General features: G+C 45.4%; 1 protein-coding gene and 1 pseudogene across 2 annotated transcripts in view; both read left to right on the top strand.

Annotated features, from left to right (window-relative positions):
* Positions 1 to 27,769, top strand: part of ASAP2 (ArfGAP with SH3 domain, ankyrin repeat and PH domain 2) — a 173,036-nt gene that overhangs the window by 45,274 nt on the left and 99,993 nt on the right. For both annotated transcript variants that reach the window (XM_072767748.1, XM_072767747.1), the window contains exon 2: positions 15,998 to 16,070. In XM_072767748.1, the coding sequence (XP_072623849.1) occupies positions 15,998 to 16,070 (73 nt within the window). The remainder of the gene's footprint in view (positions 1 to 15,997; positions 16,071 to 27,769) is intronic.
* On the top strand, positions 22,470 to 22,909 carry LOC112927736 (large ribosomal subunit protein uL24-like; annotated as a pseudogene).

Here is a 27,769-nt window from a genome sequence, read left to right as displayed (position 1 = left end):
TTTTGTTTTGTTTTGTTTTTTTAAAAAATGTCTGTGACCATCTGTTTTTATTTATATGTACAAATCAGAATTTTCCCCATCTTGTGTAAGAGCTCTGAAGTGAAAGTATAGGCCATCGGCATCCAGGCTGCCAATTCTAAATGAATGAAAACAGCGTCATTGTTTTCACTGAGTCACTTTATAGGACGTGATGTTCTATATCTAAACAATTTGTATACTAGTAAGATAAGCTTTCTAATCCATTGCATACAGAGGAATTGTGTTTTAAAAAAACTGCCACCAAGTGAATGAAATCCGTCACAACTCTGCCTTTGCCATTTGTCTGGCCCATTCTTGTTCTTGGTCTCTCTTCTGGGTGTATCCCCCACTCCCCACCAGTGGGGTGCTGGGGAGAGCCCTACTTCTCTATTGATCTTGACTCAGCTCCCTGCCAGCAAACGGTTCCTTGCGTTCAGCATGCGGCTCTGCTTACCTGCGGCAGGAACCCTTTCCCCAACAGAGCCGTGTCAGTGTTGATTGGTGTGCCCTGAAGACCAGATGCATGTGGTGTCATGCAGTCCATGTTCATGGAGCATTTATAGGTGTCAGGAGCTGAACTAGGTGCTGTGGATTCAGAGACAGAAGTTGTGGGTCCCTGTCCCCGAGGAGCTGGTTGTCTTTATTCCGTGGGGCTCAGTTTCTGAGAAGTGTCAATTGCTGTGTCACAAGCAGTGGTTGTGAACAGAATCTCACACGGCTACATGAACACAATAACTGCCTAATAAGCATTATGGAATGACTGGAGGTTTTACAGTTTATTCCATAGAATGAAAATAGCTTTATTTTCTCCGTTTGTTGTTCCTTGTTTCTTGGCTTTTTAACAGTTTGCTTTGAATAGATGAGGCAACACATGATTTCAGAAAGAACAACAGGCTAAGGGAATGGGGGCGGAGGGGCCTGCAGTTTTGAACTGAAAAGGAAATCACAAAGATAGCATGTTGGTATTTATCCTTACCCTATGGCCTTGAAAAAAATGACCTAGCTTCCTTCCCAAGCCCAACTTTCCTCTTTGTTATATTACCTGCCTTACCTGGAGTCTAAGAATCACCAGCTGTAACGTATGTACAAGCGCCTCTTGTTTCAAGTGCCATGTGGACGAAAGAGATTTACTGCTGCCACCCCCATGACCCCTGCTAATATTGTCCTGTCTGTACCTGACCTTCTAGTGAGCTGCCCTCACTGACGCTTGACATTTCTTCCAGTCTATTTGAGAAACCCACGCCAGAGAAATGCAGTGGAATTTTTTAAAAATTTGTTGAAAATTACCTCTTGTCATTATCAAATATTGGTTTTTACATTTTGGACAGGATTATTCATAGTATTAATAGCTAGTCATTACTTGGCTTTATTGACACTTCCAAGTAGGATTCTTCATTTCATCTGGAAAGTTGACCCTTACATCCCATATAGTTGAACATAGCTGGAGTGCAGCTGCCGTGAGGACAGTAGTTCCATAGGATTTTACATCTCAAACCTTGGAGGAGAAGTCACTGATCTAGGGCCAGATATGAGGGGCTGTCAGAGCTTGGGTGGCATCCAGCACTCCTGGCCTTCTCCCCCCACTACACACCTGCCCTCATCCTGCACAATCCAGCGTTCCCTGTTGCTGATAAATGGAAGCCTGGTGCATCCTGGGCCTTATGGCTTGTAGCAGCAGAACCAGACATGTTGGGATGCCTGGGTGGCTCAGCGGTTGAGTGCCTGCCTTCAGCCCAGGGCGTGATCCTGGAGTCCCGGGATTGAGTCCCACATCGGGCTCCCTGCATGGAGCCTGCATCTCCCTCTGCCTGTGTCTCCGCCTCTCTCTCTCTCTGCGTGTCTCTCATGAATAAATAAAATCTTTAAAAAAAAAAAAAAAAAAAGAACCAGACATGTTGCCCTCTCTTCCCTAGGCTCCTGCAGTGTCCCAGCTTTCAGGAGGAAGAGAGAGGGTCATCTGTATATTTGCCTTTTCGAGGGGCAGTGAATGAATAAATAACCTTGCACATTAGCTTCAAGGCAGAGAGCACTCTCTGGCCGAGAAACCTGAGCAATCTTGACTTGTACACCTTCTGTCTTTGTCCCTCTCTCGTCTCCTTCCCCCACACCAGCAGCAGCATGATGTGCAGTGTCTGTGTTTAGGACTCAGCACCTTGGGGTTCCTCTGGGAACGCGGAGTACAGCTGGGCCTTGTGTCTCTGTGGTGGGGAAGCTGACAACCGCGGCCCCGGGCCTGGTCCTCCTGCTTCCGGCTTGTCGGGGGAGGGCCACCTCTTCCCCTCAGCGCCCTTCCCTTTCTCTCCCTCTTGTTTTATCAGCTGGGGTTTCCGATGTTCTTTTCTTTGGATGGAGACCAGACAAAGAAAGTAAAACTAATGGTCTGAAGCCCATCCTTGAGGAGAAATGCTCACATCCCCAAATACTGAAACAGTCCTTAATGACCTGCAGAAGCCCTAGAAGGTTCTGAGCTGTCATAGCCAAGAGCCAGCCGTTCCTGCCTTGTGCTGCAAGTCCTGTCCTCTCCCCCACCCCTCGGGGCCTGGGACCCTGCCCTGCCTTTGTCACCTCTTCCCCCTACTTCCCGTCTTGCCCCCACCGCCTCGTCTGGCCCCGTGACCTGCCCTTCCTGCCAGCTGGTCATGCTCTCTGGGCTCCTCCTAAGCTGGCCTTTCCTGAATTTCTGTCACATCTTTTACTCCTGCTTCCTAGGTGAGTAGGTGCTGTGTGAGGATGGTTACTCAGAGGGAGAGAGGAGGAACGAGGATGTGTGCATCTGATGGGCCCTTCTGCTGCTCCCACATTGTCCCCAGGGGCCTGCAGACCACCCCTCTCTGAGGCTGGCCCGCTGGTCACCATGCAGCACCGTTTTGTGGACTCCTGTCCTTCTAGGTAGCAGGATCCAGATTGCATCTGTGTTTTTAGCAGAGGTATATTTTCTTCAAACGAACTCTTCTGATACTTGCCATGTACACTAGCCGGTAGCCCTGCTGTGTTTGAGGCTGGGAGAAGATACTGAACTTCACGCCTTCTCAGCTCTCACACCTGGGCCCCAAAGGATCCTGCATAGTCCTGGGGTCAAGGAGAGCAGAGAAGGGGTCCCCAGTTCCAGGTGCAAGGGGAACAGAGGCACCTGGTGTCAACCTGTCCTCTGCTCCTCCACCCTGTAGGCAACCCCACTTATAAAGCAAGGCCTCTGGATAAGCTTTACCTTTTCACACCAGTGGGGGCCACCTCCTGTCCAAGCTCTGTCCACTGTCTCGCTACCCTTTGGGCCTAGGGTTAAACACATTTGGGAAAAGTTCAGGGAGGGAGCCCACACAGACTCAGGCTGCTGGTCCGGGGGGGGGGGCGTGGGGAGCTAGGTATCCACAGTGCAGTCTAGGAGGGGGAGCTGTGGGCTCCCTATAGGATGGCCCCCTTGACCTTTGGCTCTTACTATATGTGGAAAGGGGTATAACTGGAGGAGAGCTAGAGAAAGACCCAGATCTACAGTGGACCTGTCCTGCCCTAGAGCCAGGCACTAACCAGACGACCTGATTGCTCTGCTGTGCTGTCTGTTGGGGTGACAAGAGGGGAGTGTCCTCACATTAACCCAGATGGTTTCCAGTGGCCAGGGCTGTGCTCATACCTAGCACGTGATCTTCATAACAGCCATATCAAATGGATGTTATTTCCCAAATTTTGGGGATATGGACCCTGAGGCCCAGGAGATCTGGAATCCGGGTGTGGAGATGTGGGAACTGAAGTCCACTGTCTGTGTGTCTTGAGCCCATGGTCTCTTTACTGCACTGATGGCTTTCATGATAAACCTGGGTGACAAGGATGAAATGGGGTGCAGAGTGTGTTGTCTGCAGACAGGAAAAATGCCTGGCCATTCCCGCTCAGCTTTCCTCATCCCCATCAGCGTGGTTCTCGGATTATAGAAACAAAAGGTTAGTTCCTGGAGTTGACAGACTTGCAGCCAGGGAGCGGTGGATGGAGGGAAGGCACCACAAAGTCTGTGTACCTAAGTAGGGCAAGGGGCACAAGAGATCCAGTGAGCACATCAGCCTCACTTGCGTGCTCTCCCTCCCTTTTTCCAGAAACTGTGTCTGCTGCATTTAGAGACTGGCTTATTGTGTGACAGGCCACTTGGGGCCTCAACGAGCCTGGTGCTTCCTTCCTCCCTTCTCCCTTCCTCATTCTGGGTCTCCCTCCTCCTCCCTACTTCCCATTCCATCGAGGGGCAGTGGGGCCAGGTCTCTGGGATGGGAAACAGGAACTGAGAAGTGGAAGATCAAGACATGGGGAGACTACGGACCCGGTCGTTTAGTCTTCCCCTTAAAGCCCAAGGAGAGAGGGTGTATCCTGGACACAGACGAATGGTGGCTGACTGCCCAGCTCTACCACCTGCCTTCTTTCCACTCCTCTGGTGCTCTGGCCCATGGGAAGGTGCTAAAACCACAGAAGTGCTCACATCAGGTGGTCTAGGTGGGTTGCCTGCGCTCCAGGTGAACGTCAGGTACAGTGCATTGGGGTGGCAGGAGCGCAGCGGTCCCACGGGCCAGGGCAGTCCCACGCAGTGAACGGAAGTGGGCATCTCTGGCATGGGAGGAGCAGCTCCACGTGGTTTTATCCCTGGACTAGGGAGGGGGCTTAAAGGAAGCCTGGGGGACAGAAGGGGGAGGAGATTGTGTCTACCCCAACATCAGGAAAAGTCACAGCAGAAGTCCCCAGCACTCCCTGAGCTCATCCTGGCTCTGGTAGCCAGATGGTTATGAACTGTAGTGGGAGGGTGAGATGGGTACCACATGATTCTGGAAGCTTGCTTCTCATCTTGCTGGAACTCCGCTAGCCTTTCTTTAGTTCAAAGCCAAATAAACAACTTTGGGCAAGTCCAGCTCTTTGAGTCAGTTGCTTTTACTTTAAATTGGGGAAATTGGTGGTGGTTTCACAAGATGTTGTAAATATTGTGCAAGGTGGTGGATGCTTAAAGTGCTCTGTGATTCTTGGAACTGTAGGTGCCTATTTAGACCACTCACCTGCTGCTGTCTTTGGAACTGAAAGGCATTTCTCTTAAATGCCAGTGACTTTACCCAAGTAACTTTGTTTCTGGGAACACTCCTAGAACCCAGAGACTGTCCAATGTGATCCCCTCCCCTCAGTGTGGCTTGAGGTGGCGGGTGGGCACAGAATGTGGGCTTTGCTGGATTGACACAGGTGGATCACATAAGTGTGAGAGGGGCCAGCCTGCTTGGAGGTCTGACTTTGTGAGTGGGGTTCCCAAAGAGTCTGCAGAATAGGGAGCAGGGGACAGGCTGACACCAGGTTCCCATCTGCTTCCCTTTCACCCGCTGTGTCCCGTTTGACCTTGTGTGTCCCCCAAAGGGGACAATGACCCCCTCCACTAAGTTGGCCCACAGCACCCTACTCTGTCACTTGTCATGTGGCCCTGCCTTTGCCAATGTCTCCCCTTGGGGAGTTAAAAACACATCAGGGAATGCTTTGAAGAATTTAAATGTTGATGGGAAAAAACTTATTTTAATGCAAGTGAAAGGCTGGCATGAGCTACAAAGGTATTTTTTTCTTGGTTTTTTCCTTGTTACCATAACCACTATCAGTCCAGAAAATATTTATCCTACCAATTGCAACAGTGCTGGGATGATGATGTTCCTGGCCAGCCCCCTTACTCAGCATAGTGTAGACCTCGCCCCTGGAGACCCAGAAGGCACCTCCTAAAAGCTATTAATTATGGAGTATCTCCAGTGTGCCAGATACTGTGCACATTGATAATCTTATCCTATGGAGCAAGTATTGTTATTCCCCAGTTACAGATGACCAAACCAAGCTCAGGGAGGGGAAGTGATTTTTCTGAGGTCATGGCACTGATATGGGGAATCTGGTTTAGAACCCTATCTGGTTTAAAAAACCAGTGACTTTTAGCCACTGCATGATTCTACAGGATCCAGCATGGAGGGACTAGAAGTAAGATCACACATTCTACTGGGTTTTCTTTTCAGTGTCTCCCTGGAGGTGACATCGTGGAGCTAGGGGTATGGGGGGTGAAAGGGAATGAGGCGCCTTGAAGGAATGATGGCTTTTCCCTTTTTGATGTGTGTATCACCCAAAGTCTAGTTGCAGTCATGAGATGTACTTTCTGAAAGAGTGCCGCACGAGGGTGGCAGCCCATTGATGGCAGAGAAGCCGCCGTCGACGGCTCAGTTGGCATGGTAGTGCCAGTGTGCTAGAAGGCATGAGGCTGGGGACAGAGCCCACGAACTGAGTGTGAACCATGGTTTCTGGGCAGACCTCCAGAGCCTCTGGAAGCAAAGTCCTCCCTTGTACTCCTTGTCTGCATGTGGGGCTCAGAGAAAACAGCTCTCTCACATCTCCTTTCTCCTGTTTATGTTACTGCAGTGGAGTTCGTGTGGCTGGATCCTTGTTTCCTGGGGAAATCAGCCTGGCTTGTGATTACATTGTCTTCTGGAACAGGGACAGATGTGGAAGGCTGACCTCATTCCCAACTGAAGGTCACCTTCCCAGCCTCTCCTGCTGCTTCTGTGTCACCGGGCCGCCAGCGCCTGGCCTTGTGCGTGGCCTTACTCCCCACCCGCCGCCCCACCCTTCAGTGCTGTGCTCGCACCTTCTGGTATGATGTTCCTCATTCCGCCTGTGATTGTTCTCCTGAGATGGCCCTCTTCCTGCTTGCATCTGGGCTCTGTAGTCAATCCAAGGGAGCAGAGCTGAGTGGTGCAGTGTTGATGGTGTCAGGGGGTCTTCAGGCCAGGCCCTTCTCTGGGAATGGGGCACCAGGGCCATAGAGACTAGGAATGCCTTTCTTTGCTACTGGGGTATTGTAGCTGCCTTGCCAAAATTCAACTTTCTCTTTTCAACTCCCCCTAGATCTCCCAGAGGCTCTTTCCCCCAAAGCAGAAATCAGGATGTGAGCATTTTTGTAAAGCTAGAATTCATTGTCTTCTGTTTCCGTTTCTCTGAGAGAGTGATCTAGAAATGCCTGAGTTCCTGGCTGATGTCTCCAGTTGGTAGGGTTCACAGGAGTGCCTGTGGTTAGTTGGGTCTTCAAGCTTGACGACCCTCAAGGCTCTCCTTTATTAACATGGCATTTTCACATAGTCCGTGTTCTCCCCCCCCCCCCCCCCCGCCCAAATGTTTTCACGTAGTATGATACAGTCCACTTCAGTCGTGGTAACAACTCTCCAGAATTTGTGTCAGGGTCCTGTAGTTTGGTTATTTTCCTTGGTTGGGTATTTGGGGTGTTGCCTATTTTTTTTTCTCTTTTCAAAGTCCTACTGAGAACATTTTTGTAGAAATAACTTGTGTGGGAAGGGGGAGGACATGGGGATGTACTTCTACAGTTGGATTGGGACAGAAGAGTAGTAACGGCTTTGGTAAAGCCCTTTGCTCCCTCTGGCAAGCTTACTTTCCAGAAGACCCTAGCAGGAAGCAGTGCCTTCAGCTGCCAACTCAGGGTGCAGCATGGTGACACCAGTTTTGTTTTGTCTTTCATTTTTTTTTAAGTTTATTTTTTTAATAATGTTTACATTCACCATGGGGCTTGAACTCACAACCTGGAGATCAAGAGTCATAGGGTCCACTGACTGGGCCAGCCAAGTGCCCCTGTTTTGTATTTCACACCATCAGCCCTCTCTACCACCTAGTGCCTTGTTCTTTTGATTTGTATTTCTTTTCTCCTTCCCAGAACCTTCAGTGATTTTCATGTTTTATGAGTTCTTAGCTTCCTAAGGTCCAACTTCTGATGTTCTCAGCCAGTAAGGTTGGGATACTCCTTTTCATTCTAGAGAGTTGTTTATCTTCCATTGCTTATTGTTAACCATACAAATCACACATAGGTATATCTTTGTAGTAAATATTTCGAACAGTACCAAAAAATGAGTCTTCCTTCATGGTCTTTTCCATCTCCTTATGGAGCCCCGGTGCTGGATTCATGTGTCTTCGGAACTTTTTTTTTCTATGTGTATATTTATGTATGGAAAGATGCCATTTTGAGTATTTTTCTTTATTGTTTAGTCTGTTTCTTTTGTACATTTTTGTGCTCAAAGTTAAATCCTCAATATCCTGTTCGATCTGAAAGTAACTGTAGAAGATAATAGCACAGGATATCGAAGTACTTTTTTTGTTAATTAAAAAAATTTCAAGTATAATGTACTCATGTTGACAATAGTTTAAAAGTAGAAAAATTCAAAAAGCCCTCCAACTTTCCCTGAGACAATGAAGATGATTTGTTTCCTCTCTTTATATATACACAGTCAGCTGGTGTGTGTAGTACAACACTTACTTTCCTCTAGTTTATAACAGTTTATTTCTTGGTTACAATTTTGTTTATGTGTGTTCAGTTGGTTCAGTAAGTCATCTTGTACTCTCCTACTTCCCAAGATGATATTTTGAGAAAAGTATGTTGCATTTTGATCTTTGGAAGTTGCCTTATTGTTTTCTGCTCTCCATGTCTCCCAAGTCCTCTATACTCATGTGGGTCAGGATCAACCTCATGCACTCAGGCTGGGTATGCTGGTGCCCCTCTCTCTGAGTTGGACCCCCCCCCCCCCACAGCATCTCTTTGGATGCATCTGTTGCAGACTACCTGTGATTGAGGACATGGTCTTCACCTCTCTCTCCAGCCTACTGACTTAGGTCATCTGCTCTCGGATGCCTTGGAAATGGGACTAGGGGATCTCTAATTTCCTTACACTCATTGTATGTGACCGAAATGCTAAGCTAATATATTACCCCTGTGAGCATAAAGAAGGATTTAAATTTATTTTTATTCAAATTAGCATATCACACACACAAACACACACTCATTAGGAAATATACTGTAATTTAAAGAATGATTATGAACAAACACTCATCACCTGTCTTTCGTGGTCACAGTCAGCATTTTTTTTTAAGATTTTATTTATTCATTCATGAGAGACACACAGAGAGAGGCAGAGATACAGGCAGAGGGAGAAGTAGGCTCTATGCAGGGAGCCCGATGTGGGACTCAGTCCCAGAACTCCGGGATCACAACCTGAGCCAAAGGCAGATGCTCAACCACTGAGCCACCCGGGTGTCCCAACAGTCAGCATTCTAAGAGCACTTGCCTGCCTTTCTGTCAGTACCCTCAGAGTAGCCGCCAGGCCGACTGCAAACTCCTCACTTCTATTTGTAGTCTTACTGGCAATATATACATCCCTAAACATAAACAATATAATCTTAGTTTTTCCTATTTCTTTAAACTTTTATGGTCATATACTGCATGTATACTTCTACAACTTGCTGCTTTTTGCTTAACATTTTTGTGAAATTCCTTTAGGTTCTGAGTGGATAAAGTTTGCCTGTGTCTGTGCAACAGTTCATCCATTTTACTGTCAACAGGGATTTGGGTTTGTCCCATTTTCAGCTATTTGGAAGAGTGCCACAAACACCCTTGTCTTCTGGTACAGATGTCTACATACTATGGGTAATTTTAGTTTTATTAGAGAATGCCAAATGTGCCCTTTTAGTGTGTCCTTATGCATACGTGTTTTACACAGCTTGATTTAACTTGGATATTTATTTGATCATAATTCTTTGTGACACCTGCTATTCTCCAGGCCTCTGCTTTATTCCCAGGAGGAGGTAGATCCATTATTGCTCTGGTTTTAAACTGATCCTGCAGGCCACACTGCATTTCTGTGCTTCCCAGAAGGCTTCTGGAAATATTTGACACTGTTATTAATGTTCTGTGTTACTTTAAAAATAAAGTCAAATGTGTGAGGAGGCAAAGCTGCCATCTAAATATTTGTATGGTTCTTTCATGGCAAAGCCATCCTTGGGAAAATCCAACAGATCTGGGTGTTGCTTTGTTTTGTTATTTGGTCTGTGTCTTTCAAAAATGTTATTTCCTCTCAGGTTAGCTTTTCATTAAAGGAGTGAGAGAGAGGAGGTGGAACAGGAGAGTGGAGCAGGCCTCCCAGGAGGCCAAATCGGGGGCCATTCTCTCTTCCTCCAGGCAGCATCTTTGGATTCCAAGAATGAAGCCAGCCCCTTCCCACCCTTGGATTGGTTTGAATTGCTGGGGACCAAACTGGTGCTGTGCCAAGAGGAAACTGGGCCAGCTGATAGTGTTAGAGAAACCTCTGTGTGGATCCTTAGGGCCAGGGGTCAGCAGACTTTGTGAAGGGCCAAACAGTGAATATTTAAGGCTTTGTAGGCCTAGGGGCAAAATTGAAGATACTGTATCGGTACTAATAAGAGAGAAAATAAATTTCCATAATTTTTTTAAACAAAGTTCAAAATATAATACTGGAGGACAATTTTTTTGCTAATGTCAGTCTACTAATCAGAATCAGGGAGTTCTTTCTGGGAAGATTTCTGCATTGTGGTCAAAGCTAGTATTCCCCTTTGCCTCATTGTTAAATCAGTTTGTAATCTTCATCTGTGCAGATCTTAGCTTGCGGCCACACAAAAACTGGCCTGCCATCAGGTACCCACCTGCTCCAGGCTCAGCTCCTCAGACTGTGGATTTGGCCTCACCATCCAGCATCGGGAGGCACGTGCCTCCATGCCAGAATGGACAGCCCTGTAGGCTCTGGAAACAAAGATGAACTTTAGCCTCCGAAGGGCAATAGGTCACACGGTCACCTCTGTGCTGAGCCCGGGGTGGGGTGGGGAAGAGGAGAGGACTCCCTCCCCACAGAGGATGCCAGTGGCTTATGGGACTGCCCTAGGGGATGGCACACAAAGGATCTGTAGGTACAGAGGAAGAGCATAAAGTAGGTGGCATGTTTAGAAACAGATTGTGTATTTCTGAGCAGCTCCTGAGAAAGGTGGCGAGACATGAGGAACTGGATTTTGTTTTTACAAAATGTTAATTAATTGTATTCTCCATGTTCATTCATGGCTAGTGGTTACCATATTGGTTCCTTTTCCTGAAGAGGGAAAGAGCAAAGGGCTTTGTGTCCCCTCATGGGAGGGCTTCCCTTTCTCACACTGCAGCCCTCCTGGGAGCCACCACCTGTGACCATGACCATGACTGAGCCGTGGAGACTGCGAGGAGCTGCTTGCAGGAATAAATCAAAACCCCAGCCGTTCGTGTAATGGTTCAGGGATCAAAAGAGATGCTTTTGGAGTGGTCAGAAACGATTGTTTATTTTCTTCTGAAATATCTGAGACACATCCCTACTGTCTTGTTTATGTGATAAATTTACTCTGTGAAACTTGTTTTATAAACTAAAGGTCAACTGCAGTGTAGGTCCTCAGAACTAATGGGATTTGGCCAGACTAGAGCTGTTGTGCTGTTCCCGCGTAGGCCCGCATTGGCTATTCAGTCTTTGCCTGTGTTTATAGTTTTTAAACACACGTTCTGGCCAAGGCTACAGCCCTTTTCCCTTCTTCTAAGCGTGGGTAGATTTTGGGAGAAGAGGATATGGGCGAGTGCCCAGTCTGTTTGAAATCTCAGCCTGATTGGTGGACACCTTTGGTTTCTTGAGGCTCTCGAGTTGTGCTATTTATAATTATTTTAGGATTCCAGTGCTGTTTTTATATGTAATTGACGGAAGACTTTTGTAGCATTCATTCTTCATCAATCTGACTTCTCCTGACCAAGTTTAATCTTAATTATCTGTAAGTATGCATCATAATGAAGGGTTTGTTTTTGAGTGGGGAGGTAATTACTTTTCCCTCTTGCAGTTTTAATTTAAAATTACCTCTAAGCTGATCTCACCTTTATTTCCAGGCTCTTCTTAACAGACTGTAGAAAAGCAACAGTTATCGTTTATCCACTCTTTGATGAGTTCAGGAAACAGCACATCCCCTTTAATAACAGGTAGAAGATTCCATATGGTGGCCTATTTTTACAAGACTTCTATGCAGGAAAAGATCAGGGAGGGGTGTGACACACAGTATAATGTGGGAGGAAATTTGTCAGAGTTCAGTGTTATGAAGCATATTTCGTCTGTGGTCTGCCTTCCACACTGAGATACATGACTACTCCAGTTGCCATTTGTCTCAGCACGATTGAGCAGGGCTGTAGACAGATTACTCTGTTCTCTTTTAGAGTGCCAGAGGCTGGAGAGCTCAAATCCGTGCAGGAGGCAGAGTAGATCTCTCTGACTACTCACAGACTTCTCTGTGAGGTGTGCTGCCCTGTACCCATCCCATGTGTCTTCCCAATCATGGGTCCCAGCTGCGTCCTTCACCTTTAGATATCCTTTCCCTAAGTCCACTTCCTGCCTGCTCAGATGCATTGTTCCTGCTGTGGCCTGAGTGACCTCAAGTGCACTCTCCCTTCTCCCCTGCTGGGAAGCCTTCTTCGGTAGCTTCCCACCATGTCCGGGCTCAGCCGAACACCCATGGCAGCCTCTTGAGTCCCTGCCTGCCTTTCTGGTCTCAGGCTCACTTAGAACTGCCTGTTGAGTCCTGTTGTATGTCAGCTTTCTGCTGGGTGCCAGGGACACAGTGATGAGCAAGCTCCTGCCCTTACAGACCATTGAGAAAGGTAAAAAGAGACATAAGGTTAATTTTATTAACACTTAACCTATTATGTCCAAAATACTATGTTTAATGTGTGACACTGGCCATATTTCCATGCTCAATAAACATGTGTATCTTGTAGGTACCACATCAAGCAGCACAGGTCTTGAGCGGAGCAGGACAAATAGAAAAGCAGGTCATGGGGGTGCCTGGGGGGGCTCAGTCTGTGAGGCGTCCACCTTCTGCTCAGGTATAATCCTGGGGCCCTGCATCAGGCTCTTGCTCAGTGGAGAGTCTGCTGCTTCCCTTACCTCTCCCCTGGCTTGGGCTCTCTCTCTCAAATAAATAAAATGTTAAAAAAAGAAAAGCAGGTGATGTACATGATAGGCCTGGACTTCTGGCTTTGTGTTTATTTAAGGGATTATCTTGCTAGATTATGAATTCCATACAGGCATGGGCATTGGCCCTGTTTTGCTCACCCATTTGTGTCTCTAATAGCTCGCTAAGTACTAAGCAAGTAGGTGCTCAGTAAATTTTACCAGACCAACTACCAAGTAAGTATGGGGTGCTACAGGGAAAGCCTAGGTGAGTACCTAGCCCATCTGAGAAGGCTTTCAGGAGGAGGACATGTCTCTAAATCAACTTGCAGAGTTGGAGTTGGAGCCAGAGTTGAACTAACGTGTCAAGAGGAGGCAGGAGAGCTTATGAAGGAGAGAAGAGAGTGCACAGTGCTCAGAAGTAAAGAGGAGGAAGAAGGTTGAGGGGAGCTGCAGGAGTTCTTGTGAGGGAATCGTAGGGCACGGTTGGGGAAGGGGTCAAGAGATGGGGCTGGAAGAGCAGTGGGGGCCAGGTCACAAAGAGGTTTTCGAGCTGCCCAGAGTTGATGCCCCATTCTGAGGATTTGCAGAAACAGCACCGGCTTCCTAGGCGGGGCGGGGCCCCTTGAACTTGTGTCCTGCATCTCTCTCCTGTGGGTGATGTTTTCTCTCTTCATACCTCGTAGCCCGTGGAAAGGGCTTCGTGAGAATCTTGGCTGACTTGTGTTTCCAGGTAGGCTGGGCCAGTGTTGGCATCTTCTGCTGTCTGTGGGAATCTTTAGAAGGAGGAGCGGGTGTAATTACTTGAAGGCAGGTCAGAGATTGTTCTAGCAATTCCGGACCAAACTCTGCAAGCACTGGAGTAGATGCTGATTAGATCATATATGTTTTTCAGTAATGGCCCTTCACCTGGGGATTGGGACCTTCCAGAGCTTTGATAAGTCATTGAACTTGTGTCTTTGTGAGAGTTGTACTCTCTGACACACTGTCGATAAAGCCTCAGGAGCCGGTGTTTCTGACATAGCCCTGAACAAATCCTGTCTTCTTGTCACTGGCAGAACCCTGCAAGTCATCACATGCCCTGCAGTGTACTGTTTGCTGGTGGCAGACTGAGGAGTAAAAGTTGGTGAGACTCCCAGAGAAGGAGTTCAACAGTGAGTTTCCTGGGTTATGTTCTGTTTCCACATCCCTTTTCCTATCCCAAGGGAAGGTCAAGAACAGACCAGAGATGATCTAGGAAAAGAAAAGCTAGTTTTCTACAAGAAATTTTTACTTTCTTGTGCCAGTTCTTACCTACCCCTTCCTACAGTGTGTCGGAAAATAATGCCTTTTTTTTTTTTTTTTTTTTAAAGTAAGCTCCATGCCCAGCATTAGGGCTTGAACTCAGGACTCTGAGATTCAGTTATATGCTCTGCATCTGAGTCTACCAGGTGCCCCAATAATGCTTTTTAAAATATAACTTGTCCTGGGTTGCCTGGTGGCTCAGTTAAGCATCTGATTCTTGGTTTCAGCTCAGGTCATGATCTTGGGGAAGGAGTAGAGCCCCATGTTGAGCTCCATGCTCTGCCCAGAGTCTGCTTGAGATTTTCTCTTTCCCTTTCCCTCTACCCCTCCCCCTGCTCATGCTTGCTCTCTCCCTAAAATAAATAAATGAAACCTTAAAATATCACTTCTCCAGGCACCTGGGTGGCTCAGTCAGTTGAGCATCCACAATTCTTGATATCGGTGCAGGTCATGATCTCAGGGTTATGAGATCAAGCCCTGCACTGGGCTCTGTGCTCAGGGGGTCCTGCTTGAGATTTGTCTCTCCCTCTTCTCTGCCCCTCCCCCTGCTCAATCTCTCTCTCTCTCTCTCTCTTTCTCTCTCTCTCTCTCTCTCTCAAATAATAAATAGATAAAAAATCTTTTTAAAAATAGTCATTGTTGCTTTAGAATGGGACTTATATTGAAATTGGATTCAAGAGGTGATTCAGGGGTCACCTGGGTTAAGCTCCACTCTGGGCATAGAGCCTGATTAAGGTTTTCTCTCTCCCTCTCCCTTTGACCCTTCCCCTTGCTCCCCATTTGCTGCTCTTATCTCTCAAAAAAAAAAAAGTTATTCAGGAAGGCTGGACATAAAGGACTCTGCTGTTGCTCTGAGGTGGTGTGTTCTATCTGTGATGACAGTCGGTTGCAATTTTTATGATTGCAACTCCTGATAAGTAATAATGATACTATGGAGTGTCAATATACCAGATATTGGGCTGGCTGTTTCCCCTATGGTTCTTCAGTTCTTTGCAGTGACCCTGTCATGGGTGATCTCACTGTCCCAGTTTACAAATGCCCTGTTCTTCCTGTCACAACTGAAAGTGACACATTGCTCTTCTGTAGTGTTTAATTGGCTTAAAGGGAAATTTTACCCCTATAACTTTTGAGAAAGCTGAGCTATACTTAAAACTCCTAATTTGATTAGTCGTTGAGCAAATATTACTTGAGCACTTACTATGTGCTAGGCATGGTAAGTGCCATATGCTGCTGCTGTGTAATGATTGGTTTGTTAAAGTGTAACACTAAGTGAAGTATAATAAAGGAATATTAAATACTTAAGTGAGTCTAATTAATCATTCAGCCTTGCAGAGTAGGTATTGTCACACCCTAGTTCTGGAAGAGAAACCTAGGCTAGGAGAGGATTTAAGAAGAACATGCTTTCTAACCTGAACAAATTCATGTCTGGGTGTTTGCAAATCCAGTGAGTTTGCCTTCCACCAGACCCTGCTGCTTCTGGGCAGGGAGGTCTTGCCAGGGTGGGGACACACTCATGGTAGATCTGGCTCACCACACCCTTGTCGCTCCTCTCCCTGCTCCCTGTTCTTTGCCTCTCTTGAGAAGGGGCACCTGGCAGGTGGGCACATGTCTGAGCCTTCCTTGTTTGCAGGGAGAACTGAGACCTGGTGGAAATAGAGTCGGTCTAAGTTAAAACCCTTTTCACTATAGAAGGTGGACGTCCAATGGGTAGTGTGGGCAGAGGTGGCTCACATGCTTCAAGTGGATGCAGCACCCATGGTTTGGGGATGATTCCATCTTCATGCCATACTGAGTATTTGTCCCAAAGAAACAGCTCCACAGTGGCCTCCAGAGTGGCTGTCACAAGGCCATCACCTGGTAGTCATGATCTAAGCTCAAACACCTTGTAAACACCTTGTAATTAATACCACTTCTCTATGTTTTAGGCTTTGGACGTGGACCGGATGGTTCTTTACAAAATGAAGAAATCCGTGAAAGCAATAAATATCTCTGGGCTGGGTGAGTATGCATTCTTTCCTAGAGATTTCTTTGTGCACATCCTTGCATTAGCAATACTGATGCCATAATAGAGATCACCATTAATGAATAACCAGTTAAACCTTTTTTTCTAGGCTTGCAAATTATAAAGTTGAGTTGGATGTTTAGTTTTTAGAAGTGTGTTTTGTTTTGTTCATTGTCTAATTCTGGAATGGCAGTTCATCTGCCACCCCCTTTCCCCACCCTCCTACTATCCCATGCACTGCTTCCTGTTCTCTGAAGTGTAGCTGAGTTTCCCACCACAGCCCTGCATGAACCAGCTTTGTCTAACTGGTCGGCAAGGACACCAGCCTCATTCCTGCCTCCGTTGTTTGGTTTGTGTGTTAATCATGTTAGAATGGCCCTTCCGTTTCTCTCATCCAATGCTTGCCTTTCTTATTTGGAATGACAACATAAAAGCACAGTCAACTATTCAAAGTAATATCTGATCTAGACTAATAAACTTTTCTCTGACTTAAAGATTTCAGGCTGTGCATATGTGACAGGTCTGCCCCCTGCTCAAAACCTTACAGGTGATAGAAAATAATTTTTTAAAGTCATGAAATGACTATGTAGTTTTTCTCAGAAACAAGCTAGTAGCAGCCTTGGAGGGCTAAAGGTTGTAAGAGCTCCCAGAGACCTTGGAACCAGCTGATGGACTACAGAGAGTAAGACTGGCTCCTGGGAGAGCACACCACCTGTCGAGTGTGACAGAAACACTCCCTTTGCCCTCAGCTGCTGGCTAGGAAGAGGAGGGGCCCCAAGAGGAGGGCTCAGTGCCTACAGAAGCAGTTAGGCCACTGGATCACCCTCAGGTGTTCCCTTTCATGACAGTAGCAACTGGAGTAGAAGGACAGAGAATGCCATAGGTGGTCAAAAGGAGGGAGGGGTGCGGAACGGTCTGGAAGTGCCTGTTGTGCCCAACCCTGCCCCCACCCCAGTTCTGCTGTTGTGAGCACCAGCTCCAATAACTGCATTTGCCTCCCCCGGGGAGGGCTCTGCAAACCAAGACTGTGACGAGGCCAGTAGGAAATCTCAGCTACAAATTTGGTATTACATCAGGAATGGCAAATATATTTAGGAACAGATTAACAAAAGATGTGCAAAAACTCTATATTGAAAACTACCAAACGCCACTGTCAGAATTAAAGATAAACGAGGCATGTATGATATATGTGGGTTGGAAGACTTGATATAATCACAGTGTTTGTTCTCCCCAAATTGATCTCAAGATGCACCACAATCCTAATCAAAAGTCCTCCAGGAGAAATTGACAGGCTGATTCCAAAATGTATATGGAAACACACAGGACCTGGAATATCCCAAGCAATCTTGGGACAGAAACAGATTGGAGAACTTAAACCATCTGCCTTCAAGTCTTGTGAGACAGGAGTGGTCTAGACTGTGCTGCCAGCAGGGGGCCAACAGGAGATCAGTGGAACAAAAGACAGAGTCTAGATATAGACCCTCACTGAGATGTGTCTGACTGTCTGCACAGTTGCCAAGGCAGTCCTGTGGGGAGACGAGGGTGTTTCTAGCACATGGTACTGGAAGAACTGGATCTTTCTATCAGAACAGCCCTCTCTCTCACCCCATACAAACAGTACTTTGAAATGGGTCATAGATTCAAGAGTAAAAACTAAAACTATAAAGCTTCTTGAAGAACACATAGAAGAACATCTTTACAACATGGGGGCAGCCAAGGCTCCTTAGAAAGGACACAGAGGCAATAGCATAAAAGAAAAAAATTGACAAATCAGACTTCATCAAAATGAGACACTTCTTTGCACTCAAAAATGCTGTTAAGAATAGCCTAACATTTGATGTCCGCCCCCCCCCCCCAATCAAGACAGTGAAGAGCTTACACTTGAAGAAATGAAATTAATAGGGCAATCAGAACAGGTCTTTAAAATAATAGCATGTGATTAACATCCTTAAAAAAGGCAAGGGAGATATTTAATTACTGGAACTGGAAAAGATACTAGTGAAAAAGAACCAGTAAAAGGTGGGGAAGTAGAAAAATACATAATTGTTGAAATTAAAACTTGCTGAATGGCAGGCTGCACACATAGGAAGAGGGGATTAGTGAGGCCCTGTGTTGCCGGAACATGAGTTAAAGGAATGGACAGCGTAAAATAAAAATCCAGAGCCAAAGAAAATAGATTCAGAGGGGTGAGTATTAGCACCCATCCAAAAAGACTTGTAGAAGAGGGAAAAGAAAATGGAAAAGGAGAAAGTTTTTAAAAGATAATAGCTGCCAAATTCTCAGAACTAAAGAAAGGTTTAAGGGGCACCTGGGTGGCTCAGTGGTTGAGCGTCTGCCTTCAGCTCAGGGTATGGTCCCCAGGTCCTGGGATCAGGTCCTGCATCGGGCTCCCCGCGGGGAGCCTGCTTTTCCCTCTACCTATGTCTCTGCCTCTCTCTCTCTCTCTCTCTCTCTCTCATATGAATAAATAAATAAAATATTTTTTTTAAAAAAAGAAGAAAGAAAAGTTTAAGATCTCAGGTTGAGGAGCACCTGGGTGGCTCAGTCTGTTGAGCATCTAACTCTTCATTTTGGCTCATGTCATGATCTCAAAGTTGTAGGTTGAGCCCCATGTTGGGCTCTGTGCTGAGCATGGAGCCTGCTGAGATTCTCTCTCTCTCTCTCTGCCCCTCCCCCACCTCTTGTATGTGTGTGTGGTCTCACTTTCTCTCTCTAAAAGAAATAAAATACTATCTCAGATTGAGAGAGTATACTGCATTCTAAGGAAAACATTGTACACCCATGTACATGTACATATGCAAAGTGTGTGTGGCGTGTGTGTATTTATGTGTGGGTGAATATGTGTACAGATTCAGAACATATCCTACTATCTTGACCTCAGGGATAAAGAGAAAATTAAAAATTTCTCAGAAGGGGGAAAAACACATATGTAGGAAATGATTGTTTTAGCATTTTTGACTTTATAGATATTTTTTTCTCTTCAGTTTCCATATTTTGTATGTTGTGATGTATTGATGTTAAATTGATTATACAGGTATTAAGTTGTTTATGGTTAAGTTCCAAATGAATGTGAAAGAAGTTCAGGAAAGGAAAGAGGTGGGAAAGACTCAAGTTGCTCGTGACCAAGCTTGTCTGAACCAAATTTGAAAACTTCTTGGATCTGGAGTTTGTGGTGCTCTTGTACTCTGGAGCAAATCGCTTAGCATGTGTTGGCCCTGGGTTCCTTGTGTCTGAAATAATCCAGTCAGGTTAGAATGCAGATCAGTGGTTCTCAACCAGGATGATTTTGTACCCCCAGTTTGGTTACTAACACTGGAGAGGTATGTGTGCACGCGTGTGTGAGCGTGTGCACATACTATTGGCACCTTGGTGGTAGAGGCCAGGGATACTGCTAGAGCTCCTACAATGCACAGGAGAGTTCCAACAAAGAATTAGCTGAGCCAAAATGACAGTAGTGCCAAGGTTAAAGCCTTCAACTAGATGCTCTTCAAAGTCCTCTACAGTTTTTTGTTTTGTTTTGTTTTAAAGATTGTATTTATTTATTTGAGAGAGAGCAGGGGGTGAGGGAGAGGGAGAAAGAGATTCTCTAGCAGGCTCCCTGCTGAGCACCAAGCCCAGTGCAGGAATCAATCCCATGATCCCAAGATCATGACCTGAGCTGAAACCAAAAGTTGGATGCCCAACCAACCAAGCCACCCAAGCACCCCCAAAGTCCTCTGCAGTTTTTAAAAAACAAAACAAACCCAGAAACCACCACCATGCTTAGCTTGCAAGTGCATAAACGTTGATCGGCTACCTTACAATTACTGATTTTATGAAAGAAGGAAGTACAATTAGTTTTCATTGAGTAACACATAACTAGATGTAAGCATATGTAAGAAATTATTATTTATTTAGAAGGAAATTTCAAAGAGTATAAAACTCTTCACTTAGCACTGAACTTTGCTGAAGCAACTGTTTGAATATCCAAAAAAGTAGTCACCTGCCTCCAGCTCTTTTCAGGATAAAGTCAGGGTCGGGTGGTGCAGGGAGGTGTAATGATTGTTTGTTTCTGAACACTTACACAAACCTTGTGCTTTCTGTACATTCTGCTAATCTTTACAGCCAACTGTCCTCATTTTACAAATGAGCCATCTGAGATCAGAGGGCTTACCATGTTCCCAGGATGCTCTGTGGATCTTGGCTTCCTGCTGGCCCTGGGGGGGCCGTGTTCAGGGGCCCGCTCTGTTTCAAGGCCACAACGTGTCTTCAGTGTGTCTGACTGACTGACTACCTTCGAGATTTCCAGAAATCACTCAAAGATGAATGCTTAATTCTTTTGACAAGCAATAGATTTCAAAAAGTATCTAAAAGGTTTTTTTTTCTTTTTTTAACCGTGTTCACTTGGCTTTTTGAGTTTAGAATTTAAAACTAGTTTAAAAGGGGAATATTTTATATTCTGATGAGGTTCAAGAGTGACTTTGAAGTTGTATGTAAAGAAGGCTGTTCTGATCAGAAATGAAAAGGAAGGATGGTGCTTCTCATGCAGGCATTGGCCATGTGACCACTGCCAGTCCTGAGAAGGACATGTGTGTCCTTGTAGGCTAGCCCAGTACCCTGTCACATGGCTTTAAACAAGCAAGCATAGAGGGAGGAGGTGTAAACACACTGGTGTCAGGAAGCTAGCCTGTACAAATTTAGTAACATTTCGGTCTAATCTGCCTTTCTGGCCTATATTGTTGAGCGTGTGCCACAAACCTTCTTCCTTTACCTGCCCCAGAGTCATTTCCTAAAATACAGCCTAGTGATGTCATTCTTCTGCTCAAAACTTCACAGTGTTTTCTCATTATTCACTTTGGTGTTCAAAGGTGAGTTCAAGAGCCTGGGAGAGATGGGGAGGGCCTGCGTGGGCTCGATAATTGTAGGGAAATTGGGGTCAAGCACAGGTGACCCGGTGTCTATTCCTGCAGGACTGGTCGGAGACTTCAACCTGCCCCTGGGGATTATGAAAGGAGCTCTGTCTTAGCCTTTTCCAGATTGATTTGCTTACAAGAGTGCCATCACCTCCCTTCATCAATTCAACATAAGACTTGTTTGGCTCAGGAAACATGGTAAAACTCCAGAGGCAGCTGAGCCCCTTGTACCCCTCGGCCCCAGGCTCCCTGTCCAGGGGGCTCTTCCAAGTCTGTGCCCTTCTTGGAAATAATTTGCAGTTCCCCCAGTACATGCCATTCTGTGCTTTCTCCCTCTGCACTTGCTCTTCTGTCTGCCTGCAAGGGCATTTTGCCACTTTATTGGAGGAAACAGAGGCTTAAGGAAGTTGAAAGGCTGGTTCTGGAATTTTTAACATCGCACTTGGGGCGCCCAGCCTGTGACTTCCTGAGGCGCACAGCAGGCTGACTGTTAGCCTGCCTTTGGGGGTGGGGGTCTCCTTTTCTGTCATTTTTTTTTACTCATCTGATAGATGTTGCCAAGTTTGAGTTATCATGAGGCCCTGAGTCTGAATTATTTTAAAGTTGGAATACTGATCCTGAAGCCTTTATTTCAGAACAATGGTGACTGCTTCAAAGAAGTCACCTTCTCTGGTGACTTCTAGAGGAAACCCCATACCTTTTCCTGTGATGTCGCTGACGCCATTCACATTTTTGTAACTCTTCTCTAGAACTGCTTTTAGTAAGCACATTCTTTTGAATATTGTTGGTAGAGGAGTGTGAGGATAGATGAAATTTTTTCAGAACTAGACATCAGAAATCAGTGGGGCATATTCAGGAAGGGATTAGCTGCGGGTGACCACAGTTGGTCCGGAGCATTGTGGGTGTACACTCATTCTGTCTCTGAGGAGGTTAGTTCCAAGAGGACGCCCATGTGGTTTGATCGTGAGTGTGTTTAATGTCCTAAGGCAACTGCTTGCATAGGAAAAGCACTCATTTCACATATGATTAAAAGAACAGAAAAGATTTAGCATTTATGCCTTATATTGCCACATACCTTTCGTGTCTTGTGTTCCTTTGTTTCTCTGAGATTGGGATTTTTTTGCCCGCTTTCCTGATTTGTGATGGATTGGCCCCATCTGACCTCTGACTGATCTCTGGCTGTCTCCAGTGTCTCTCTGCTCCAGGCTGACTGACCTCCCCCTGCTTCATGAGCATGTCACGACAGTATCTGTCTTTGTACACTGTCTGCCATCCAGCCCCACTCCTGGTCTGTCCCCACATGCCCTCCTGTCCCAGGCCCCTGTTGAAGACCTGCCCCTTTCTCACCCACATCCATCAACCCGACACTTGACATGGCATTAACCTTCTTTACTCTCTTACATTTTCTATGGCTACTCTGACAATTTACCACAAACTGAGTGCCTTAAAATGACAAATTTATTTCTTTCCTTTGTGGCCATCACTGAAGCCCCAGTGGCCAAAATGAAATTTAACCCCATTGTGACATCTGATGGGAGCAGGAACCATAAAGGGTATTTCAGTGCATTTTCCCACATTTGCAGGAACATTATGTCTTCCCCTCTTTCCAAAATGCTGAGCCAGAAGTATAATGTTTGAGCCATGCCCATCCGAAAGAATGATAAAGTAGAGGTTGTGTGAGGACGCTCCAAAGGTCAGCAGATTGGCAGAGTAGTCCAGGTTTATAGGAAGACATATGTCATGTACACTGAGCGGGTACGTATGGCGTGAGGTCAAATGGAGCAACTGTCCATGTGGGCGTTCACCCTAATAAGGTGGTGATCCCTAGCCCAAAACTGGACAAAGACCCCAAAAAGATCCTGGGATGTAAAGCCGAATCTCGCCAAGTAGGAAAGGGAAAGAGCAAATATAAGGAGGACACCATTGAGAAGATACAGGAATAAAGTAATCTTATATACAATTTCCAATAAAAACTGTTACAATGAAAAAGAAGCAGACAAATTTATCTCATGGCTCTGGAGACCCCAAGTCCAAGATGGGTCTCGTGGGCTAAAATGATGGTGTTGGCAGAGCTCCTTCCCAGAGGTCCAGGGGAGAGCACTTCCTTGCCTTTTCCAGCTGTTAGAGGCCAACTGTGTTCCTCAGTTTATGGCCTTCCATTTTTGAAGCCAGTAATGGCCAGTAGAGTCTTTCTCACTCTCTGTTACTGTGACTCCGTCTTGTTCTGCACAGGCTGCTGTAACAAAATACCCAGACCAGGTGGCTTAATGCAGACATTTGTGTCTCATAGTTCTGGAGGCTGGAAGCCCAAGGTCAGAGTGTCAGCATGGCTGGTTGTGATGAAGGCTCTCTCCCTAGCTTGCAGACAGCCGCCTTCTCATCGTGTCCTCACATGGTGGAGAGAGTGGGCTCTTGGCCGTCTTTTCTTGTAAGAGCATTTAGTCCATGCTGAAGAGCCCCACCCTCACGATGTCATCCAAACCTAAGTATCTCCTAGAAGACCTCCCTTCACCACACTGGAGGATGGTGATGGGGGAGGAGGAGCACGACACAGTTTTGTCCATAGGGGACACTGACTCTCCTTCCTCCTTCTTGCACAGGTAAGAACCCTGCGATCACACTGGACCTGACCCCGGTGATCCAGGATAATCTCCCCATCTCAGATTCAGCTGATGAATAACTTGAATTTCATATGCAACCTCATTTCCCATTTGTCAGGTAGCAGAACATCTTTACAGGGCCCATATATCAGGATGTGCATATCTTTGGGGTGGGAGGGGACATTATTCTGCCTTCCACACCTTACCTCTAAGTTCTGAGTTTTGCAGTTGAATCCATTTTGACTCTTCTACTCAGCCAGGAATGAAAAAGTGAGTACCTAATACACAGGTCCTACTTATTACTCTTTAAATATTGCTCTTTATTATTCTCTAGCAGGTGTATGTCTATTGATCTTTGCTCCTTAACTAGATGGCAAGCCCTTGAGGTCAGGGACTAATTCTTGGAGGCAGTGTAGTTCAGGGTAAAGAACACTTAGGTAGTAGAATGCAAGAAGCCTGGAATAGAAGTTGGTGTGCCACTCAAAAAGCCTGTCACGGGAAAATAATTTAATCTTTCTGAGCCTCAGTTTCTTCACACGTGAGATGGGAATATTAATATTTTAACCTGTTGTTAGTGAAGATTAACTGAGATAGTACAGGACAGAAGTGGCAGATGGGGTTCAGGGCTCATGTGAGCATGGCAGCGGCATGTATGCTTGCTGTGCGTTCCTTGCAGTGGCTAGTGCAGAGGCTAGCAGATCCATAGTTGGTGCCCCAGAATTGTCATTCCTGTGTTTCTGCTGCAAGTTCTTAGACTGTCCTCTTCGTGTCGAAGAGAGAAACATAAAACTTTAGGTGTAATTAGTGCACTTGTGGCTGACTCTTCTCTGCTGCTATGTGAGGATTTATATAGATTTATGTAGAAGGGGGATTTGCGGTGCCTTAGAGCTACCAGCTGTTTTTACAGTCTGTGAGCTACGGCTGGTTTTTACCATATTACCAGGTACCTACATAGTAACCTCAATACTGCCTCTTGGCCTGCAGGGCCTTTAATATTTACCCTCTGGGACCCCTGGGTGGCTCAGCGGTTGAGTGCCTGCCTTCGGCTCAGGGCATGATCCCAGGGTCCTGGGATCGAGTCCCACATCAGGCTCCCCACAGTGAGCCTGCTTCTCCCTCTGCCAGTATGTCTCCTTCTGCCTGTGTCTCTCTCTGGGTTTCTCATGAATGAATAAGTAAAATTTAAATAAATAAATAACATCTTAAAAATTAGATTATTCTCTGGCTTTTTAGGAAAAAGTTTGCCAACCTCTGCTTGAGGGTAGTGGTTCTAAAATGTCAGAGTGCCCAGAATCCCCTGGAGGTCTTATTAAAACACAGGGTGCTGAGCACCTCCATCTTTATAGAGTTTCTGGTTCAGTAGGTTCAGGAAATTCCCAGGTGACACTGCAGCTGCTGCTGGCCTGTGAGAATACTATTCCACACAGCACATGTGTACACACACGTGTAACTTGAAACATTGGCTGAAGCCAAAAGGGTATCATGTGTGTCCCCACAGATGAAAAACAATAGTTTTCTTACACAATAGCAAGTATATTACATTTGCTCCCATTTTTCAAAGAAGACAGTCCATCTAGGTGTGTTTTCTAGAATATCTTAATGCAGGTTTGCAGAAGCCGTCATTAAAATGGTTTGTGGAGAGATGGTATCTACAATAATTTTTTTCGCTCATAATCTGCTATCTGATGTCTTAAAAACATACAGTTTATATTTGTTCTGAAACTTTTATTAGTCTAAAATATCCCAAGCTCTGTCTCAGCCCAAAGATACTCTCTCTCTCCCTGCACCCCCGCCCTCCCGGAAGTCGAAGCTGACATTTTTTAGCTGTTTGACATATCAGTGGGTGGAAAAACTCATCTTTATCAAAAAGGAAGTAACGGAAGACTTTCATTTTCACTTCTCTAGAATTACTGTATTTTAAAGATTTGGTGCAGCTCTTCTCACTGAGAGAGGGATATCTTCTTTCCTCTGGAGCTGAATGTCCTAGAGTAATTGTCACATCCTTGAAATGAGAAGTATAAAGAAAGAAATGCTAATTTTCCTGTAAGCCCTTACCATCTTCCCCTTATGGAAGAAAATGAGAATTTAGTAATTTTGTGTGTTTTTCCCTTTATTTGCAATGCTAATTAGATATAGCTATTAAATTAATACAGAGAATTTTTTATATTATAGATACATAATTAGGATAGAACAGTTTGAAAGAAATCTGTGCAGTAGCTTAGGAAGTGACATTCCATTGTGCATGAAGAAGGTACTATATCTGGCCTGATTTTCTATCTGTTACATGAGAAAAAGAACTAAATCATAATAATCCCCTGTGATTGGCATGAATAGGATGCAACTGGTATTCTACTACTTTGCTGGTGCACTGAAAACCAGGACATGGAATTTTTAAAAAGTGGTTTGATGGTTCATGTCAAGAGAAATAAAACTTTATGTGGGAAGATGCACAAAGATGCTCATTGCATTGTCCCAGTGCTTCCTCACAGAGAAAACTTGAAAGCCTCCTATAACTAAATTAGGATATACTACCTGATGGAATTATGGTTATGTAGCAACATGAAAAAAAATGCTTATGATGACATTTTCAGACTATAAAACTCAAGATACAAAATATATGTTACCGTGTCTGTGATCAAAAGAAGTAGGAGATCATGACAAATGATAAAAGAAAGTGCTTCTGTATTGATGTTCATAATGTGAGACTGGAGGCATAATAACAGTAATAAAAATCTGACACCTATGAAGTACTTCTTGTAGGGCAAGCACTGTGCTAGATAACTAGTTTACATAAGTATAATCCTCACAATAACTCTGTGGGTTAGGTACTATCAGCACTTCCATTCACAGATGAGGTCAGTGAGGCACGGAGAGGTCATTGCCCAGGGTTGTCCAGCTAGGAACTAGAGATTCACAGCCAGACTTGCCTTTCTATCTCTGCTTTTGTCCATGGCAGCACACTTCCTAGTGCACAAGGCACCGGGTGTGAATGAGGGTCCACACAGCAAAGAAGGACCAAGCAGTAAGGCTGTGGGGCTGTCCTGGATATCACCTAGCTGAGCCATGGTGATCCTTTTGGAAAAAGTCCAGGTGGTTTTGATTGATCACAACTTCAGTATGAACCAGTATGTGAGAAGCTTAAAGGTGAACCAGGTGACTTAGGGGAAGTATGCTTTTTTAAGGAAAAAAAAAAAAGGTGGTTACCCCACTATTGAATTGTAAGCAACATTTAAAAAAATTTTTTTATTTATTCATGTGAGACACACAGAGAGAGGCAGAGATGTAGAGAAGCAGGCTCCCTGCAGGGAGCCTGATGCAGGACTCCATCCCAGGACCCTGGGATCATGACCTGAGCTGAAGGCACACGCTCAACCATTGAGCCATCCAGATGCTCCATAAGAGCAACATTTTAAGAGGGACCTCAAAATCTTAGAGCTAAAAACTTTGTTGTAGGAGGACATTGGAAAGACCCAGGACTTCTTAGCTGGGGAGGGCATATCTAAAGGCATTCTCTAGGATGAGGAAGTGAGGCATATCATCTGTTCCTCTCTGGAGGGTAGTTTGATGGGAGCAGGCTTTGACTCAAACATGAGAGAGAAGTGAGCTGGCCTTTGGAAGGGTTTCAGTAGAGGTGTGGTGCCCCCTTCTCTACAGAAGTTGTAGGGTGTGGTGGGGTCATGGACTCTGAGACCTTGAGATGTCTTCCACTTACAAGCCTCTGAGATGCTTATGGTCTCCTTCCTGCTGGTTAAGAATAATGATTGGAATTTAGATTAGTAACTTGTGGAATCCGGTCAGCAGTGATCAACATATTAATTGTGAAAGGGTAGCTAATTGGAAGGAACACTCAAATTTGTGACTTAGAGTCCCAGGTATTAACATGAATTGTACTTAGGGTCGTCATATTTATTGGGTGGGGAACTTTTAAGCTCATCTAGGCTAGGGTTTTTTCACCCGGTATGTAGAGTCTGCAGACAGGCTTAAGGGGTCTGTGCATCCCAAAAATTGTATAGGAAATTATGTAAAGGTACTTTTTCCTGGAGAGGTAATCTGAAACATTCTTCTGATTTTTATTGGTGTCTGTCTGTGATAAAGAAAAAAAAAATCAAAGAACCAGTGATCTAGCTAAGCCCCCCATGTTTTACAGATGTGATACCATCAGAGTTGACTGCCTTATTTACTGTAAAACATTGACTACATTAT

Source organism: Vulpes vulpes, chromosome 8 (genome assembly GCF_048418805.1).
Source record: "Vulpes vulpes isolate BD-2025 chromosome 8, VulVul3, whole genome shotgun sequence".
In the NCBI taxonomy this organism is placed as follows: domain Eukaryota; kingdom Metazoa; phylum Chordata; class Mammalia; order Carnivora; family Canidae; genus Vulpes; species Vulpes vulpes.
Note: the sequence above shows the minus strand (reverse complement) of the source record. Positions and strands in the feature narration are given on the sequence as shown.